Source organism: Electrophorus electricus, chromosome 20 (genome assembly GCF_041902795.1).
Source record: "Electrophorus electricus isolate QZ-2024a chromosome 20, ASM4190279v1, whole genome shotgun sequence".
NCBI lineage: Eukaryota > Metazoa > Chordata > Actinopteri > Gymnotiformes > Gymnotidae > Electrophorus > Electrophorus electricus.
Window position 1 is genome coordinate 3474283 of NC_137516.1, and position 20482 is coordinate 3494764.

At 48.7% G+C, this 20482-nt stretch overlaps 1 protein-coding gene across 2 annotated transcripts in view; it reads left to right on the forward strand.

Annotated features, from left to right (window-relative positions):
- The first annotated feature begins 1829 nt into the window (after positions 1 to 1829).
- The window catches only part of tcf7l1b (transcription factor 7 like 1b), a 40198-nt gene continuing 21545 nt past the window's right edge, over positions 1830 to 20482 (forward strand). The window contains exons 1-3 of one of the 2 annotated variants that reach the window (XM_081703341.1): positions 1830 to 2942; positions 3092 to 3164; positions 3264 to 3391. In XM_081703341.1, coding sequence (XP_081559467.1) covers positions 2760 to 2942; positions 3092 to 3164; positions 3264 to 3391 — 384 coding nt within the window. In that variant the 5' untranslated portion in view covers positions 1830 to 2759. The remainder of the gene's footprint in view (positions 2943 to 3091; positions 3165 to 3263; positions 3392 to 20482) is intronic. The other variant, XM_027024188.3, reaches the window with a different exon arrangement.

Below are 20482 nucleotides of genomic sequence, written 5' to 3' on the forward strand. Positions count from 1 at the left end.
GGGCCAACCGGATCTGGCTGAACTCAATGTGCCCATAATGAGCTGTAGACACGTTGAATCCCCGGTGGAGCTGAGCTGAGAGCACGGAGCGCCTCGAAAAGCTAATGACCCATACAGAGTAATCACCTCAAACAAACACTTCATCAGCACAGTGAGAGAGAGAGAGAGAGAGAGAGAGAGAGAGAGAGAGAGAGAGAGAGAGAGAGAGAGAGAGAGGGAGAGAGCGAGAGTGCTGCTGAAACATGTTCACTAAACAGTACAGACTTGTGGGAGAGGGCATCTGTGTGAATACAGACAGTAGAGACAGACACACACACACACACACACACACACACACACACACACACTAATTTGTAACACCACAACTCTAAACTTGAGCAGTGTTGTTGCATTCTTGTCCAGGGTGGGTTCTCCCTTCTGCCTCTCCCTGGCGTTAGCCTGGAGGAGCTGGGACATAGTGCAGATCACCGCTCTGATCATCCGCACTCAGTAGCACATGGCCCGGATACACAGGACTGGAATTAGGATTATACTGGTGCTAAAACTGGGATGGCATGATTACACAGCAAATTAAACAGCATTTAGAGTAACATTCTACTTTCCCCCCTTTTTTCCACACAGTAGTAGGTCAGATTTCAGAATGGAAGGAGACACACTGATGAATCAGATGAGAAGAGTAGGGTTGCTTATTATGAAGTGTATAATACATTGCATACCTCTGTGTGTGTGTGTGTGTGTGTGTGTGTGTGTGTGTGTGTGTGTGTGTGTGTGTGTGTGTGTGTGTGTGTGTGTGGCCCTGGGGTGCTTCTTGGTGGGAGGTTTGAGGATCACACTGCTCTTAGAGGATTCCATCACCCAGTATAAGTAAAGCCCTCACTAAAACACCTGCTTATCCTTACCATAGCACCACCTTGCTACTGGACAACTCACACACACGCACGCACACGCAGACCTGTAATTACTACAGCACTGTGTCATTAGGGACTTATACAGCATATTATTATCACACCCTCTTAGACAGGGCAGCTGGGGGGAGGAGGCACGTGACGTGAACTCTTTCTCTTTAAAAAGTTTCCACATGCAAAATTTTGTCAACTGAAGCCGGTTAACAGCACTTTGGGGAAATCCTACAAGTCTGTCAGAAAAACCCACGCGAAGGGACGATCCGTGTAATAAAAAAATGACCACCACTACGTTTCGTCACTGGACGTTGAAAGCCACGGGCGCGTACTCGCCATGAAATCAATCAAAGACGTAGAAAGGGGGTCTGGCGTCTTCGCTGATGGTCATGCCCTAGTTGTTCTTTTGTGATCTCCGGTGATGGGGGGCCTACACGACACGTGAAGCAAATGTCTGGGAAAGTATGACATCATTAATCTCCGCCAAACCCTTGGACCATGAAAGAAAAAAAAAGTTTGTAAAGAGAGAATTTTTAAAAAAATCTCTTCAGTGTAAGTGTGATTATTCACAAATAAAGTCAGCATGAGGGGCGAACAATTACCATACAGAAAAAACCCCCAAAGCGACAAAAGTAACATCATGAGCTTACTGGCCATCAGCTTATTGGCATTGTCAGTTATTTATTTATTTAGTTCCCGAAAACTACAGAGAAACACGTTATGGTATTAACCATTAACCTGGCAGTTACACACTTCAAGGAGATAATCGACCCTTTATGTCTTTATAAATATCAGTAACGCGAGTGCCAGCGGAGCGTCTCGAGAAGCTCTCGCGAACAAACTGTTCCTTTAAGCTCCTCTCCGCGTCCGCGCGCTGAATGGAGTGTCGTTTTTCAGCGCAAACTCCTCCTCTGCATTCTAAACGCCCGGGCTGCGCCTGCACTCCGGCACGCTCTGCTGCGCATTCCCCGTCAGCTAACGTGCATGCGAAGAGACCTCCAGCAACTGCAAACACGGTTTTTTAAAAAAATATATATATATGTATATATATATATACACACGATTTTTGTGATTTACTTGAGAAATCATGCAGTGCACGTGTCCGGGAGAAATTAGTAGTTGATTTTTGTTTAAAAAAAAAAATCTTTTTTTTTTTTTTTCATTTTTTGTTTTACACTTTTCGTAAGGGGAAAAAAGTCTGGGGGGGTGGGAAGTGAAAAGACGACGTGACCGTAGCAACTTTAATCTCTGGGTTGCTTGAAGCCAAGGGTACGTGCGTGGAAGGAAGAGTAGTATTACTTTTTTGCGCCTTTGGACATTATCACGTTGAACAAGAAGTGTGGATTATAGAAAGTGAATTGATCTCGCTTTGGAAGTTCGGTTGGACTCTAGCGCTTTGTTCTCAAAGTGAACAAGTCGAGCAGCAGGGCTGCACAGGAGTCCGATCCAGCAGCGCACGGCCGAGAAACTGCGGCGAGGTCAGGAGTTGGCCGAACTGTCGCGCGAGTCTCCTCGAGGTAGCCCGTTTGAGGTGCTCGAGAAGTCGCTTTTTCCAGGATCCGCTGTAAAGTGACAAACGAACTGGAGTCTTTCGTCGGTGAAGTCATGGACAAGCTGGATTTTTCTTCATTTGCCGAGGATTACTTCTGAAACCTTGGAAAGTGGTTGACAAGTTTGGTTGGTTTGTTTGTTTGTTTTTTTAAACGTGTTTTCATGCTGCTCGAGAACTGAGCGGACTACGGGGTGGGTTTTTTTTTTTTTAAATCGTTTTTTGTTGTTTTTATCTGCGAAAAAGTCGTTAGGCTACAGTCGGTTTCACAAACCCAGTGCAGAGGGAATATCAGTGTATCAAATATAAACATGCCACAGCTCAACGGAGGCGGCGGGGATGATCTGGGGGCCAACGATGAAATGATCTCTTTCAAAGACGAGGGTGAACAAGAGGAGAAAATTTCAGAAAACGTGTCGGCCGAGAGAGATCTGGATGATGTGAAGTCCTCTTTAGTAAACGAGTCGGAAAACAGCAGCTCGTCTGATTCTGAGGTAAAGTTGCTTACCCAAAATTGGTTTCAGTAGGTTACACTGTTGTCACAACCAAACGTGGTTTAAGCCGGTGTCGTGTTTACGACAGAAAATAACTAACGTTACTTTATTTTTTCACACACTGGATCTTGTTTGTTTTCATCCACCAGCAAACAGAGAGACGCCCTCAGCCAAGACCTGACAGTGAAAGTTACGAGAAAGCCAGAGAGTATTTTAGTGAAGGTAGGAGACAACCCGTTTCATTTATTTAAGCCATTAGTTGGACACACTTTTCCGCGATGTTACTCTAATCATACCTTTCTCCTTGTTCCTCTTCCAAAGCTTTGAGAAGACAGCAAGATGGAGGCTTTTTTAAGAGCCCTCACTATCCGGGCTACCCTTTCCTAATGATCCCAGACCTCGCCAACCCTTATTTATCTAGCGGCGCCTTGTCTCCCAGCGCCAGGACGGTGAGTAACGAGAAATAACGAGTGTGTTTCAATCGCGGAGTCGCTCCGGCGTGTTTTAACGAAACGCCGGGCTCCGGCTCGGGGTTTTCACGACAACGGTGACAAAGTTTTTAATGGCCCGTGTTACTGTAGCGATGTGGGGACCGCCATGTTTCCTTCCAGTGGCCTGCGGAGGAGTTGAAGTTCTTTGTTCGCTCCGAGTGCGAAAAGTTGGGACCGAGCGTCCCGCTTTGGGCTCGCTCGAATTTCACAAAACCGCCGAGAGCTAACGAGAAGCAAATGGCCCAGTACGGTTACGGGCACAGAAGTAGAGATCGACCCTAGTCTGGAATAAGCAGACTTTTGCGCTCAGCCACGGCCCAAAATAAGTGAGATATATATATATATATACACACACACACACACTATTAGTTTTTAGCATTGTCCATAAATTTGCTCCAGTGAGGTCAATCTGGCTCCACAATCTTTTCATCCCTTGAGATTTTCCTGCGTGACGCGCGCTCCTGTGCGCTGTGTTGCGGTTAAATATGTCTGAAAATGTTTCCATGCGAACTTGCGTTGTGTCTGGTAGGTTTATGCTGTAAACCTGGTCAACACAGTGATGTGGTATGTTAGTAAGATAATTCAGATTTAAGTTTTAAGGCAAAACACTTTTTTGTCCTTAGAGGCCACATATATTATTGCCTGTGAGGATTCTAGGCAAGCATTTGAGTTATAACTATATAACCTACTTTAGATTTACAATGACTTAATGTTATGCCCTCATAGTCTTTGCTTTTATGTCATTATTTGTTTAAATCTGTCTTTTGCTTGGCTGTCATCTTTTATGTTTGTGTGTGTGTGAAATACTTGACTAATGGAGTTAATGCCCACAAATTCAATTCAGAGGTGCCCAACCTTTGCCGGTAATTAAGTGTTTTTTAGTTTGCTTGTTTTGCCTGAGTGAGAATTAGATTAGTATGGCAGAGGAAGAGGGAGACAGGGGGGGATGTGCACTCTGAAAACTTTCAACAGCACGCACTTTGTGTTGTGTCCAAGATGTTGGTTTCTGTGCCTGTCTGCGAGGCTCGGGGAACACGGCAGCCGGCCTAGCCTGCTCTGGCCCTTCCAAGCTGTTTCGGCACGTTGCTGGAGCTCTGGGAAAGGTTGCCTGGCCTTTTAGATCCTGTAGTGATCTTTCAGCTCCGTTTGCATAGGGCCCAGCGGGCATTCATGTCCCATTGGCCCCGGTGGTGCACATCAGTCCTGTTAAAAAGAGAAGGAGAGAAAGAAAGTTTGGGTCTCCACAAACTGAAGCAATACGCTTTTCTGTTTTCTCTCTCTCTCTCTCCCCCCCCCCCCTTTTTTTTTTCTTTACCTAAACTGTGAACCATCTCCTCTAAATCTCTGGGTTACACCACTATTGTTTATCTCAACCCACAAATCCTTCTCCTCACCCTGAATCCCAATACCATTTGATTGGAACCAGCCAAGCATTTGACTGAAAAGCAGCACCCAGATCTCCCCCCCCCCCCAACTCCTTCTCCCGTTTTTCTTTGCCCCCCACCAAGCTTCTCCCGCCCCCCCTACACACGCTCCCTCCTTTCCCAATCCCCTCCATTCAATTACAGAGGCATTAGGCCTGCATTGTTATTCAGAGGGGGTGCTTGATGGCTTCATTGGGGATCTCCATAGGTCCTCATTAGCGTAATGGCTGGTCCTAACGCACTAGGTGCATACCACTGCAGGGACCTTCTTTTGTTTCTTGACCTATACAAGGTTTTTTTTTTTTTTCTAGGTAGAATTGGCTTAAATTATCTTTAGCCGCATGCCTGCGAACTTCTCCACCCCTTCTCCACCCCTCTTGGTCCCGCCTCCTCTCATTTACATGCGGTGCCAACACCTTTCACATTTGCGCTCGTATTCCAAAGTTGAGCATGTGAAATGGGGTCCTGCGTTTCTTTACCATTTTGTGCAGTTGTCAGATTAAATTCGATGCGTTTGGGGAAAGCTGTGCTCCGTTTTAAATGGCGGGCGAAGGTATTTGTGTCAACTACGGCTGGCGTACACAGAGGACCTCTGTTCTGGCCAACAAACCGAAGCGGCAGAGGCTAATACGGGCTTACTCAAAAACACGAAGACGCTGTCACGTAAGGTCAGGATTAGAAACGCATCCTGCTCTTTAAATTCCCCTGATTGGAGAGAAGTGTGCCTCTCTCTCTCTCTCTCTACTTTCCACTGTAAGTGACACCCTATGCAAATGTACCCAGCCCTACTTGGGAGATGAATTTAGTCTCCCCTCTTTCCGTGTTCTGGTTTGAAAAGGAGGCGGCGGCAACCTGTAGTTTCGAGTCTTTCTGTCCTGCTGCAACATGTTACGGTTTGTTGGAGTTCATGACCCCTTCTGCACCTGATGGACAAGGACTGGGTATTCAGGTATTCACAGGAAACAAGATAATCACAGAGTGAGATGTCCCAGATTCTTTTCTTCCTTAAATTTTATCAGATTAAGGCCAGTGTGTAAGTGTGTATGTGTCTGTGAGGAGGGTGGGGTCATTAAGGCAGATGAGTTTAGTCTGTCAATCAACACCTTTTCGTCTGAGCGCCGACTCCCTCACTGAGTGGCTGGAATTCCTCAGGTATTTACACGCTAATCTTAAGCCGCCCCTCGGACCGACACCACCGCAGCTGTCAAAATCCCATCAGGACCTTTCCAAACAAACCCAGAGGAGGCCCTCAGAATCTCAATTATCTGCCTTTCTTACCTCAAATTTGAACTGGTGACTTTTGAAACAAACGTACAAATATACACCCTGTTTGCCAGAAGGATAAGCTTGAGGCTGTGTGTTTTCTCCTACCCTGCTCAGTCAGAATGCGAATAGCTACTCAAGCTGCTGAGCGAGCTCGCTATAGGAGGTGTCGGGGTGAGGGGCTTTTGATGGCTGTCAGGCAGAGGGTTTTATTGGGGTCTGCAGGTTTGCGACAGAAAGACGGCGTGGTGACCGGCTTTTTCGAGACTTTCAGAGAGCGATTTACATGCAGCACAAATGCCAGCACAAAGCTGCGAAGACCTGTGTAGACGGGACTGCCGGGTGCAAGATAACGTCTGGGTCAAGTTCTCTGGCTAGTACAGAAACGGGGGTGCCTGCTCGTGGTGCTGTGCGCCAGATGTCTATGTCTTCTTAAGGTGAAAGTTGCTGTCCCCGACGAATAGATCCCTGGATTATCAAATGCAGATTATGTCCTTTTTTTTAATTCACATCAGGAAAATCCAAGACAGTCTGATCCTTATGTACAGCAGCGTGCAGGAGAGATGCCCACAAGTCCCGCTTGTGATTGGAGTTTGGGATGTTTGTTGTCGGAGCCGGAATGTAAATAATGTCAAGGTGTTAAAGAAAAGGGCTGGTGTTTGGATCTCCTCACCTACCCATATGCCATTCCATGAGCTGTTTTACAGAGGTGTGTGTGTCCAGCAGGATTTCATGCATGTGCAAGTGTGACGTGGAGCTGAGGTACGACTATGCTCCTGGGGCCCTTAGGACCAACCTTCTCATGGCTTTTCATGAGTTTATGGAACATAATTTAATATGAGCTGTGTCAGTATGTCTAGAAATGTCAACCGTACGTGTCCCTGAGAACCGAGTATGCAGCCTGTCACCCCCGCCCCAGCCCTCAAGTAGGCCTATTGCCGTGTTAATGCTTTCCCCTCGTCTCTCTCATTCGTATGTTCGAGGAGTTTGACATATTCTTCTCCAAGGACTAATGATCTCTTTAATGCTGGGTGAACGGGAGGGATTCAGGTTGAAGCTTAGACCTTGGGTTCATTGTTAAACATTCAGGCTTCTCCTTAAGCTGGAGACGATGGTCCCTATTCAGACCAGAGCTAAACCAATTAATCGTTTTCAGTCATCTATTGGGCGATATTTGGCTTTGTCAGACCTGTCCGTATTCGTGATGGGTGAAGGCTTAGATGGATTTTTTTTTTTTTTGCAATACTTAGACCAAGCTTTAGAAATTAAAGCTTGTGCATGTCAGAAACTTCTGTGCGCAACTCAGTCTTTCACCGTCCCCAGCCTGCAGTTCACGACAGGTCAGCATTCTTCGTGCTGAAGGCTGTGGACTCCGTGCCTCAGCGCCGCCGCCGAGATTTCTGCCGTTTTGTCAAATACGGAAAACTATAGATTTGCTGAGACCGGGAGGAAGTTGTGCACGCGTGCGCTTGCATGAGATGGCCTGTGCACAACCGGTGGGGTCCAGGAGCCTTTCAGAGAGGCTCGTGCATAAAATATCGGTGAAGTGTTTTCTGGACCCAGCTATAGCCATTCCAACCTTTGGCACAGTAAAGTACACAAGAGGAACGTCACCTCCATTCAGTGGTGCATGTGTGTGTTTTTTTTTTTTTTTGTTTTTTTAATGTGCTTCTGAGGGCGAGGTCCACTTCATACTTACACAGCCGTTCATCTGAAGTTGCTTGAATTCAGTTTTTGATTCCTCTTTGTTAGCGTTGGTGCTAACGTAAGGGACTAGGCGTTTGGGGGTCACCTCTGTGCCTTGGCGTCTGTGCTGTGAAGACCTGTTGGATTTCGCAACCCTTCCATCACCAGTGGGCTCTGCGTGCTGCAGGCTCGGCCAGGCAATCGCGAAAACTGTTAGTTTGGTTTTGCGGAGTCCATGCCATCCCAGTCCCCTAGGAAATGCTGGGTAATGGGCTTAGTCTCGTCTGCGGCGCAGTCCGGCAAGGGGGTGATGTAAGCACAGACACCTTTGCCTTCTTCCTCCCTGCGGAGTAGACGGGTGATGTAAGCACAGACACTTTCCTCCTCTTCCTCCCTGCGGGGTAGGTGTAGGAGGGTGATGTAAACACAGATACCTTCGTCGTCTTCCTCCTCGGAGTGTCCTGGTGCTTTTGTGTGTTGCTTTTGCTTTTCTGGTCAAGTTGTGCAGCTATTTTTGTGTGTGTGTGTGTGTGTTTGCGCTTGCGCTTGTTCACACTTGTATACATGCTTGTGTAGGTGGGACCAGTCTACACTAGTGAAGTTGAAATAACATCAGGACATTTACATGGTCAAGGTGACACTTTGGGGAACTTGCTTAAGTTATATCTTAATAATGAATTTTAACAGGAGATGTGAGCAGTTCCCCAGAGAGCTGCTGTAACAGGGAAGCTAGAGGGCTGAGGTACACTAAAGACTCTCCATGAGTCTGGCGTTTGCCTCGGACTCGCCAGCCTCGGTGCTCCTGTAGTTCGCTCATTCGCGGTCCCAGACGACGCCCCCTTTTCAGGCCCCTCTACATTGGCATTTAGTTTTTCTTCCTTCGCACGTCATCTAATCCAAAAGTTTTTTTTTTGTTTGTTTGTTTTTGTTTTTGTGGAACTAAATAATTTATTTAATCTGAAAATAGGACCATGGTATGTGCTGGAGTCTCAGGTAAACCACGAGAATGGAGCATTGATGCTCCATTGCTAGCTTCCTAGCTAGTCCTGCCCCAGATAAACTGAATCCCTAGTCAGGTCTCTCTCTCTCTCTCTGTGTGTGTGTGTGTGTGTGTGTGTGTGTGTGTGTGTGTGTGTGTGTGTGTGTGTGAGAGAGAGAGAGAGAGAGAGAGAGTGTGTGTGTGTGTGTGTGTGTGTGAGTGTGCGCGCGTGCGTGTGTGCGTGTGCGTGTGTGTGTGCGTGTGTGTGCGTGTGTGTGTGTGCGTGTGTGTGTGTGTGTGTGTGTGTGAGAGAGAGAGAGAGAGAGAGAGAGAGAGAGTGTGTGTGTGTGTGTGTGTGTGTGTGTGTGTGTGTGTGCGCGCGCCCACTCTGAATTGTGTCTTAAACACTGCCAGCGTTGGCATTCCTGCCCTCTTCTCCCTGTTCCTCTGATGAGTGCTGGAGCTGGCATACTCTGCCCCGCCCCCGTAGCTATCCCACTGTCCCTTGCTTCCTCCCTCTCTCTCTCTCGCCCTCTCTGACATTAGATATTCTGTTTATAGCCCTCTCTGGCTTTTCAAGGGCCCTTCAGGAGAGACTCGTCACCCTTTGAGGACTGGCGAACCAACCAAACCCTCTCTCACACACGCACACACCCACACACACCCTCTCTCCCTGTCTTGTGCACCCACTCGCCAACGACTCCCTGCGTTCTGCGACATCAAGCGAAAGCCCTTTGAAGTCCTAAGGAAGACGGCGTATAAATATATTTCCTCATCAATTTATTAATCTGAAGCGGGCGTTTCAGAGTTCGCCAGGTTCTGAGAGGAGAGGAGCGCTGCCCGCTTGTGTTCGGCTCTTGTACGATTCCGTGGCAGCTGCACTGAAGGGCTCCGGCCGCCTTCCAAGCATCCACGCTGCCTCCACGGGCCGGACCCCCGCAGCGCCCTGCGGACCAGACTCGTATGCTGGGAATTCAGAATAAGACCCATTTAAGAGGAAGCAGGAAGCAGCCAGCATCAGCAAGCGCTTTCTTACGGTTTTGCATCTGAATATAGATTGTGTGTGTGTATGTGTGTGTGTTGTCCCTCCCACCCCGGTGAACGGTATTTAACTGTGAAGCGCGACTTCTCTGTTAGCTTAGCTCCCGCTCAATTAGAAGGAGCTGGCTAAAATCAATGTTAGCCAAGTAATTAAATACTAAAATCAGCGGAGGCGCTTTCGTTACCGCAAGCTCCGCTCCCACAATTTGTATGTTTAGACAGAACAAATGGAAATATTTTATGGAAGTTTTTATTTATTTATTTTGTAACATTATTACTACTTTTGTTGTTTCGGAAGAACGCCTAATAAAGCTGCAGGCACACCAATTCCAGGGCTTCAGACTGAAACGAAAATGATCGAAATTTCGTTATTAAATATTAATTTGCGAGTGATGCAGTTGATTAACTTGGCAGTGGCAACAATCAATCCAAATCAACTTTGGATTATTTTCTAACTATTTATTACTAATCTTTCTTTCTTTCTTACTTTGTTGTTGTTATTGTTGCGATAGATCGCGTGGAAGTGTAACACTATCCCTGTCATTACGCCTGCACGCTAGCGCGATTTCAGACAAAAACATGACCAAAGCAGCAGAGCCAAGTTGAGCTTTTTTTTTTTTTTTTTTTTTTTTGACTGCTGGCGTGTAGAAAATGGTGGTGGGAGGTGCGGGGGGGTGAAATCAGATTTTTTCCACACAAGCTACACCTGTCAGACCTTAAGAGGCCATCTCCCAGCCTGACTCCGTTAGCACCAGCGGACTACTGGAAGGCGAAGGTGACGTGGACGTCACGCAAAAGTACCGCCACAGAAAGGCGCGTCGGTGCTTTTTGGCTTCAGGAATTTGCGTGGCTCGGGTGTGATGACATGAAGCAGACTTTAAAGTAAGCAAAGGTGGAAAATTGCATTTGTAACAGTAGCAAATCACTTAAAAAAATATACTGTGGGAAAAAAAGGCATACGTTGGAGGCGTGTGTTTTTATGCGATTGCTTTGTTGCCATGGGTGTTCCTAAGGAAACCCTCTCAGCCCGTGCCGTGTCTCATACCTGAGAAAAATGACCCTATTTACATATTATCGGCACTTTAAAAATCGGTGCCATTTAGCTTTTATTTATTTTTTTACATTTATTTAAATTATATTTCTTCCCTCTTTTAGGCCTCTGGCTCTAAGCTGTTTTCTGTCTGGATCCCCGCCAAACCTTTTCAGTGTAAACCTTCAATAGAAAGTTGAGAGTAAAAAAAAAAAAATTTTTTAAATTAGTTTCCATATAGAAGTGCATGTCATAGTACTCTAGTGGGTTATATACTGACCCAGGTGATGCATATGGATTCTTAGCTGTACTCACTGGACCAGTTGTACACCTACACACACATTATGGCATTAGTAAAAGTGTGTGTGTGTGTGTGTGTGTGTTCCAGTCTAATCCTAAAGGCTAGCACTATGTAATGCATGATGGGAAACAGTGTAGCTTGGCACTCGGGCAGGTCTGCACAGCTGCCTGCATGTCACAAATAAAGAGCCCAGGCCATGAGGGAGAAAAGGAGAGCGAGAGGGAGAGAATGAAGGAGCACACATTCTTACCGTATGGGCTCCTAACCAACTGGCTGTGTGTCCGTGTCCCTATGTAAACGTATAAGGATGTTTATATGCGCAGGGATCGTGTGTCCTGTGGGTACAGGTTTCCCTTCTGCTCTCACCATAGCCCTGAGGCTCTGCCCCAGTCACCCCCCGAGGCTGTCAGGGTGGGGTGGCTGGGTGGGGGTGGGGGGGGGGTGATCCATCTCTGCCTCTCTGGGCGATAAGACCTCTCAGGCTGATTGATAGCAGGGCTGCACACACAGTTGGGGCCCCCCCAGCAGCACAGAGGTCCCGGGGGACGACGTGTGGCCCCTTGCTCAGAGCCCTGGGTTTCATTTCACATGTAGAGGCATCTAGGCTCTTAAAACCAGGGCACTAAGTGCTAGACTGCAGGCTAATAAAACCAGATTGTTCTGAAGGGGGGGGGGGGTGTAACTCCCAAACAGAGCTTCATCAGTCTGGTATTCCAACCAGATGGTTTCAGTTAAAGCTTAGGAGGAGGGGGGGGGTGCAAACTCAGAGAGGAAGAGCAGGAGTTTGGGGTAAGGAGAGGGAGAGAGCGAGAAGGAGAAGGAAGTTGGGGTAGGAGAGGCTGGGATGGTAGAAGGGGGCAGAGCAGCTGAGGTGATAAGAGTGAGAGGACAGGGGATGGAGAGAGAGCCAACCAAAGGGGGTGGGTGAGTGGGAGTGGGTGGGGATGGGGGTGGGCATACATTTAAAGCCAGGCGAACAGCACTCATGAAACTGTATACCGGGGTGATTACACAGCACAGTGGTTTGCAGTCTGTGCTGGGGTGTCCAGGCACGGAGCAGGCAGGCCAAGACCCTGGCACCCGTACAGGATGCGCAGCACGGAGTCACCCAGGAGCGTGTCATGCCCATGCCATGCTCCAGAACTCCACTGGCCCGCCTTGCCTCATTGACACCCTGTGTGAATGAGTGAGAAAAACCCTGTGCAGCAGAGATGTACTGCGCCGTGGGAACATCCGAGCCCGAATAAACGTGTAAGCGTGTCGGGGCAAGCCGGCTAACGCGGGACGAGCCAGAACAGAGGTGAGGGATGTAGGCGCTCTAGATCAGAGGGCTCCCGCGTAAAGGCCTGCCGGCACGACTGGGTTGCTGCTTCCCTGTGCTTTTACAGGGCGAGCGGGCTCGTCGGGCCGCCTGCCCCCAAGCACCCCACTCTGGGCAGCCTTGGGAACATGGATGTGGCTGAGGTGGTCCACTGTGGGACCCTGACCGGGGCACGGGCTTGCGCTCTCTCTCTCTCTCGCTGGCTATAGGAAATGTCATCTCATGGGTCACTTGACGCCTGCCCTCCCCGTGCCACCAGTATCCCTTTCCGCTTTCCCTCTTTCTCCTCTTCCTATCCCTCATTCGACCCTTCTGTTTGTGGAGCTCCAGATGGGAGCGATTAGCTGCCACGCTAACGCAGCTCTGGGGCGAAGCCTCCGCGAAGGCAGGAGCTCTCGCCCCTAACAGGCGTGCGCAGACAGCTCATAGCCGCGGCGCAGGCGGCCCACTCGTCCCCCGTTGCTGTGGCGCAGGCATCTCCGCACTTTGTGCCACTATCGGCTCCTCCACTCCGCCATCTGCGTCCACCGTACCGTGGTGTGCTTGGCGGGACTGACCTCTACTTGACCTTGGGCTGACGAGCTTGGTCGTTTCTGGGAAGCCCGCTGATTGGATCAGAGCAGAGCTGGGCTGTGGCTTGTGTCAGAAGAGCCTGCCACTCCGTTCACTTTCCCTGGTGGAGTCGGATGGGTTTGCTTTGTGCTTTGGACTTGTTAACAAGAGGTCCTGGAATGTTGTCTTTGACTGGAAGACAAGTGCGTGCGTGCGTGCGCGCGCACACACACACACACACACACACACAAACCTGTCACTGGTGACCTGTGAAATGGGTTTGGACTGCTTCAGTGCGTGTCGGGCTTCTGTGTTATGCCAGCTGTCATCACAAGGCAGCGTCTGTGAGCCACCAGGACACGTCTCCTCCACAGGTCCTGGAGCGGGAGTTTGCTGCACATAATTAACTCGGGTTTGATTTGGAGGATCATTAGAATGTATAACGATCAGAGTCTGAGCACTTGTGTTATTTTAGTCTGTGCAGCAGTGAAAATGGAGAGTGTGTTTGGGTGTGTATGAGATTTTTGTGTGTGTGTGTGTGTGTGTGTTGGCAAGCCAAGTGCTAGTACTGAATGGGCTCTTTGAGTGCTTCAGACTGTGATGTGTGGCAGGACAAAGGCCTAGCAGCAGCAGCTTCACGCACACACCCCCAAACACACCCCCAAACACACACACACACACACACACACACACACACACACACACACACACACACACACTCTAAACTGATTTACACCCCGTTGTTGAGACTGGAAACCTCCACACTCTACACACTTGTGCTCACAAGTGCGCCTGCACACCCACCCACTCGACACACAGTCCACAGCCTCTTCCCTGAGCTTCAGGCACTGTTGAGAGGTCTTTTTGGGAGGAACATGTCCCGGTGCAGTGGAACCCGGCTGGGCTGGTATCAGCATGGGCTCGGCCTGGTGCACTCAGCAGAACTGGGCTTGGCTAGGTATAGAAGCCCCAGTCTGCTTGGAGGGGTGTGTGTGTGTGTGTGTGTGTGTGTGTGAGAGTGAGTGCGTGCTTTATGAATTTTCCATCCTTTCCCCTCCTGAGGAATTGTGAATGAGGCTGAGCTTAGGATCTCTCTCTCTTGCTCTCCCTCTCCCTCTCTCCCTGTGTGCGTGCTGGTAATCTGTGGCTGACATGTTTCCTTGGCTTTAGGTAATGCAGAGGTGTTGGCAAACAAACGCGATTAAATAAGCGAGAGACTTTGACCCCGAATTAGTCGCACAGAGTGAGTATTCTGCACCGGTGTCGGGAGGCTAATCGCACCCCACACAGCTCCAGTTCACCCCCTTACTCTATCCCACACACACACACACACACAGTCTTCACAGTGTCACTCATTGCTTTGTTTGCCCCTGGGGTTAAGGGTGAAAGGTCTAGACTGGGGGTCACAGGACTGAGTGGGATTCTTGAGACCCCTGTGTGTGTGTGTGTGTGTGTGTGTGTGTGCGCGCGCATACATGTATTTGGTGAATTATACTTGACATGACATTGTAGGCATGTTGAATATTTACACCCATGTTATTATTTGCACGCACTCTGTAACCCTGTGAACGTGTGCATTTCTAATTTCTGATCTGTGAATGTTTCTAGTTGTGGCCATAAGGAGGAAAAGGCTTTGCGTGGCATCTTTTCAGAGACGTGCACGTGCACGCTTGCACATTCAAACCTCAAATGTAAAACTGACCTTGGCTGGCAGTGTACCCTCTTAATATGGCTTACTTTAACGCTAAGACCACGTGCAGCTCTTGTGCTTGGAGCACATTCGTCCTTCTTGTGTTTTTCACCTTTTCATCATCGAGAACTCGTATATTTTCACCTTATCCTGTTTCTCACTGGAGAAAATTGTCAAACTAAGGTTGCACAATATATTGGTTCGTTAATCATCACAATATTGGCCTTTTCAATACTAACTACATGCAGTATGCCAGAAAACCCTCTGACAAATCTCAGGGTGAATATTCTAACCGTTCAAAGATGTTCCAGATGAGTGATCTCTTGGTGTTTTGATGAATTGTGGCCTTCATATGAGCCAACAAATGTAAGTAATTTCAGTCAAAACCATGCAGGCCAATCTGTAACCATGTCACTAGTTCACTAGTGTTATTTAATGCGTTGCAGGGCCTGTTGCAATTGCAGTATGTAGCAATACAAGCAAAATAGCATTATATACATACACCGTGTTTTTGCCATGTTGTTGTTGGGCCAAATCCTTTTACGTGGAAAGCCACCAGAACAGGTGCATTCTTTTTTTTCTCACCCACGTTTTCAGACGCCCACTGGAAACTCAAAAATACGCGTGCAATAAGAAAACCATGGCTATGTATTCAATGTTTTAATACTATTTAAATCCGTCTGCTGTCTCATATTTGGTGCTGTGCAAATATGTGTGATCAGTCTTTGTGTGTGTGTGCGCGCGCATGTGTGTATCTGTGTGTGTGTTAGGCCCGTCTGCTTCATATTAACACAGAACTCTTGATTTATACGGCCTCTGTCAGGCTGTAAATCCCGGCTGTAATTGCTCACCATTTTCTTTCGTTCTCTCTCTCTTTTTCTCAGGCTTTTACTCTGTTCTTGAGCATGTTGCTGCCTAAACTCTTCATATGTCTTCAGTATGTTCTTCAGGGTCTTTGCTGAGGTTTGAATAGCTGCAGTTGGTGCTACTAGAGGAAATTTGGGGGTGTTCAAGGTGCCTGTGACTAGCCTGGGTTCCCATTTCCTGGTGTGTCTTTGCTAGTGTTGTGTTGGTGAGTGCGTCCGCGTGAGCTGTGTGACCGTGGACATCGCGGGGCGGGAGTTCTGATCCTCTCACTGTCGGGCTATGTCTGTCTCTGCTCACACACCATTCAGAAAAATAATGAACACGGAGGTCACACCAGACTGAGCGGTGGAGTCGGTCAGCTTGGAATCCCGCCCCCCACCAGGACCTCACCTAGCGACCAGTTCTCGTGAGCTCCTCCCCCTTTTATGCAGTACTGTTACTGTACGGCTTCCCAGTGGAGGCGCAGTTGTGCTCAGGGACGGTGTGTCTTTAAGAGAGGATGACTAGGCCTCACAGCTGCTGCACATTATGGCTGGTGAGGCTTCATTGTCCTGCTCCTCGCAAACTTGACATGTGGCGTGCACACACACGCACAGATTTCAGATCCCTTATTGATTACATTGCAGCATGTTCCCTATTGGTCCAAGAACTGGTTCTGTTTGGAATTGTTACGCTTCAGGCACACACCTTGACTGCCGTCTGACACGTTCGTGGTGGAGGGTGTGGCCTCTACTGCTGACCCTGCCCTTCCCTGCAGGGTCCCGCTGAAGACAAGTGAGCTGAAGGTGCCTTTTGTGCCCATTTCCCCGCAACTCTGAGCCTCTCTGTGACCCGTGCAGTGGCGCCCAGGCACGCCCCGTCACGCCCCACCTGAACCTCCACCCCCCCAACCCCGCCAGCACACCCACGCTGCTTACTGTTTACTCCTCCTTTTGTGCTCTGGAGCTTTCCTGTTTGCTCTGCTACTGCTGTGAGGACCTTTGACTCCTGCTTGGGTCCTATAGGAACAAGACTAATGCATGTAACAGTAGTAGCTGAGTGGGTGTGGGTGAAGGGAGAGCGCGCTGTCTCGTGGACGGCTTGGATCGGAGCACCGCATCGCAATTATGCGACTGTCAGGACATTCGTGTGAATGTTGTGACGCATCAGAACACCCGAACAGCACATCTGTGATTAATCGGGATGTTCACGGCACGCAGTAAGAAAACAAGGGCTGATGTACATATTGCGGCCTTCTGTGATGTCAGCGTTGCAAAAACCAATGTCGTGATAATGCTTCCCAAACGGGAACATGTGGAGCCCCGGCTTGGGAGTGGTTGCGTGTGCAATGAAGCAGTCGTTAATTCCGATCAGCAGTGTTTAGTGCGTTGCCCTGGGCTTCGTGGGGGTGGGGGGGGCAGTGTGTTGTCGGTGGAGGGTGCTTCTTGGGTCGCCCAGCCGGAGCGCATTTACTGAAGCTCCTGCAGGCTGTTGGCATCCCAGACCTTCTTGGGCCAGCAAGGCAGAGAGGAAGTTCCCAGCTCGCCATGAGCTAGTGTTTTTCCGCGTGTGTGTGCGCGCGTGTGTGTGCGTGCGCGCGTGTGCATGTCTGCGTGCATGTGTGTTAGCACGCGAGCATGTTTGTGCAAAGAGAGACAGGCTCTATGTGAGAAGGGAGATGTGTAGAAGGCATCTATAGTAATGGAGTCAGTTTGACCAGGAGGTCTGGGCCTCTCTGTGTGCCTCTGCACACACTAAGCCATCTATAGACAGCTGTGGGACAGGGGGAAGGGGTGTGTGTGTGTGTGTGTGTGTGTGTGTGTGTGTGTGTGTGTGTGTGTGTGTGTGTGCGCGTGCACAGGATTGGGTGGGTTTCTGTCAGAGGGGGTTGTAGAGTGAACACAATCACTGCTCTGTTTTCATAAGACTTGTGGTATGTGTGAGCAGAAACAAATGTGTTTAATTTAGACCTCTTTTCTGTTCCTTCCACCCCTTCTCTCTCTCTCTCTCTCTCTCTCTCTCTCTCTCTCTCTCTCTCTCTCTCTCTCTCTCTCTCTCTCTCTCTCTCTCTCTCTCTCTCTCTCTCTCTCTCTCTCTCTCTCTCTCTCTCTCTCTCTCTCTCTCTCTCTCTCTCTGTGTGTGTGTGAGTGAAAGGGTTGGTTTGAACGGTGCCGTGAGCAGAGCTCCTCTAAGCACAGGCTCTTATTGTAGGCCTGGCACTCACTCAGCCCTGTGAGATCAAATTTACTTGCAGGCAAATATTTATTTTCTCTTTTTCTGCCATGGCCAGGGGAAGTAGGGGGAGTGAGCGGGCGCGAGGGTTACAAGTGATTATTATGCCAAGGGCTAAGACTGGCCATCAAGTTGCCAAGGGTAACCTCATAAGCGGCGCAACCCATAATAATCAGGAGTGGTCACGTGGTGGTGTGTGCTTGCGTTGTGCTCGGGCACTGAACATGGCATCCAGGATTTGAGACTGTGGAGCAACAGTTCTCTTGATGGGATAGCTTAGCCCATTGAACCCCCACTAACACACATACACACGCACAAAAGCGCAAGTTAATGGTATCCCTCTGTCGAGGTTTTTACGGCAAACATCCAGCCAGGCATTTCCCAGCTCGCCACAGTATCTGGATTAGATTATAAAAATAGTTTGAGGCTAATTGCCGTGAATTTGAATGAGCGCTAGCCTACACCCTGCCTATAGAAGAATCCGCACTGAACACGCTGCTTGCAAACTCGCACAACAAGGGCTACTAGCACATCTAAACACTTCTGTACTTTAAAAAATGTTAAAACATTACAAGCCACTGAAGGGACTCCAGCTCTGTACAATAGTTAGGGGGAGGGGGATGTAACCAGATCTCCGTAGGTACTGAGAGACCTCAGCACTCACTGGTAATTGACTTAAACAATATGGCTACTTTTCCCTCTTCCCCGAGAGAAGGCTGCCTCTCGCCAGACGCCCCAATTATTTTCCTGTGGTTCTAATTATGTGCAAGGTTTCATTTGACCCTCGTTGTTTTCTGGAACACAATAGCTCACTTATGCCGTAGGTTCTAGTTTTTAGCCCAGCTCAACTGAACAACACTCTCTCTCTCTCTGACTGTCTGTCTCTCTCTCTCTCTCTGACTCTCTCTCAACGTTCCCTCTCGCACTTCTTTCTCTTTACTTCTTCTCTCCCTTTTAAGTGCGGTGTGAAAGAAATGCCCTCCCATAGCAACTGAAACAGGATTATTAGAACACCACTGTGCTCCATTTTAAAGGCCTCAGACTAGCTACTGACCCCCCCCCCCCACCTCCGAGGAAGTCATAGATCAGGATCATGTCATGGCTAGATTTCAGCAGCGACTCCGACGAGCATGACAGCTGGGACAAAATCGCTAGCTGGCCGCATGGGTCAGGGATGGGCTGGAGGCCCATTCTCTCTCTCTCTCTCTCTCTCTCTCTCTCTCTCTCTCTCTCTCACTCTCTCACTCTCTCTCTCACACACACACACACACACACACACACACCCTGCGGTGGGGAGTCAGAACCAAGGGCCGTCCAGACACGGTTTCCACTCAGGCGTTGTTTACTGTTTGTTTTTAGCCCACTGGGCTGTGTTTATGCATTGAAAATGGACAAGTATTATGAAAACAACAACTGAGGAGCAGGGATCTGGACCACATTTTAATTTAGTTTATTTTAATTCATTTATACAGGAAACAAGGGCTTCCAACAGTACAATTCTAGTTAAAGTTGAGTAAGGGAAGGATAATACTTTAGAACTTAATTAAAATCTGTCTCCATTTAAATCCCAACTTGTTGCAGTTGTGAATAAAATGGGATATTGTCCCAAGTCCTATAATTCTGTGGGTGCTTAAAGGGGCGTGTGTGTTGGTGTCTGTGTGTTTTGGTGTGTGTCTGGGTGTCTTTCTCAACCGAAGTGAGCTTAAAGTACTGATGCAGCAGTAACAGTTCTGTTACTAAGGCTTCTGTGATTTATTGTATGTTGATGCATTCTTAAAGAGAAGAGTGATTTCATACGCTTTGGCTGGTCGTGTGTGTGTGTGTGTGTGTGTGTGTGTGTGTGTGTGTGTGTGTGTGTGTGTGTGCGCGCGCGCGCACGCAGACGTGCTTGCCAGAGGTAAACTCAGCTGATGGTATGGGAACCACAGTGGATGTTTTCTTTGGTTTAGGAGCAGCTGTGTTGAGCTGCTGTGTAGGCCCATGTTGGACAGACATTTCCTCAGACCTTTGACTCTCAAACCTCTAGTTTAAACCCAACTGACCAAGACTTTAAGTTGTCAGGTATTTATAAACAAATGTTTCCATCTTCTTCACTCTTGTGCAGATACATATTCCCCTTCTTACTCCACACATACACACACACACACACACACACACACACACACACACCATTCCAGCTCTCTCCCCTCTTCCACTCGGCTAATAGGTCTTTTGTGCCCAAGAGCATGTTAAGAGGCCTATGAGTCTAGCCTAAAAAGGACCAGGTTGCCATGGTAACTGGTGCACTCCAGTGGGTTGACCTTTGACCCAATTTTTAGTGCTGTCAGGCAGTGAATCGGAGTGCGGCGAGACTGCAGGAGTCACAATGGATGCCCAGCGTGGGCAGTGGGAGAAGCCTGTCACACGCACTTAACTCTGCGCCGTCCACACGCTGACAGACACTTCGCACCGTTAGCCTAGCGTTAGCCATGCGCTTTAGATCGAGCACGCATGAGCCTCCCACCAGGCACGGCTTCAGATAAGGTCGCTGTCGGACGGCTCCGGCCTGCGAAGTTGGGTCCTCTCACAGAGGACACGCCCGAAGTTCCCGTGCTTGAAGCACGTAAGGAGAACCTGGATGCGTTCCCCATGTAGCTGTGAATAAATGCCCGTGGAGCTCGGTTCGTTGTCTCTGCGGAGATGTG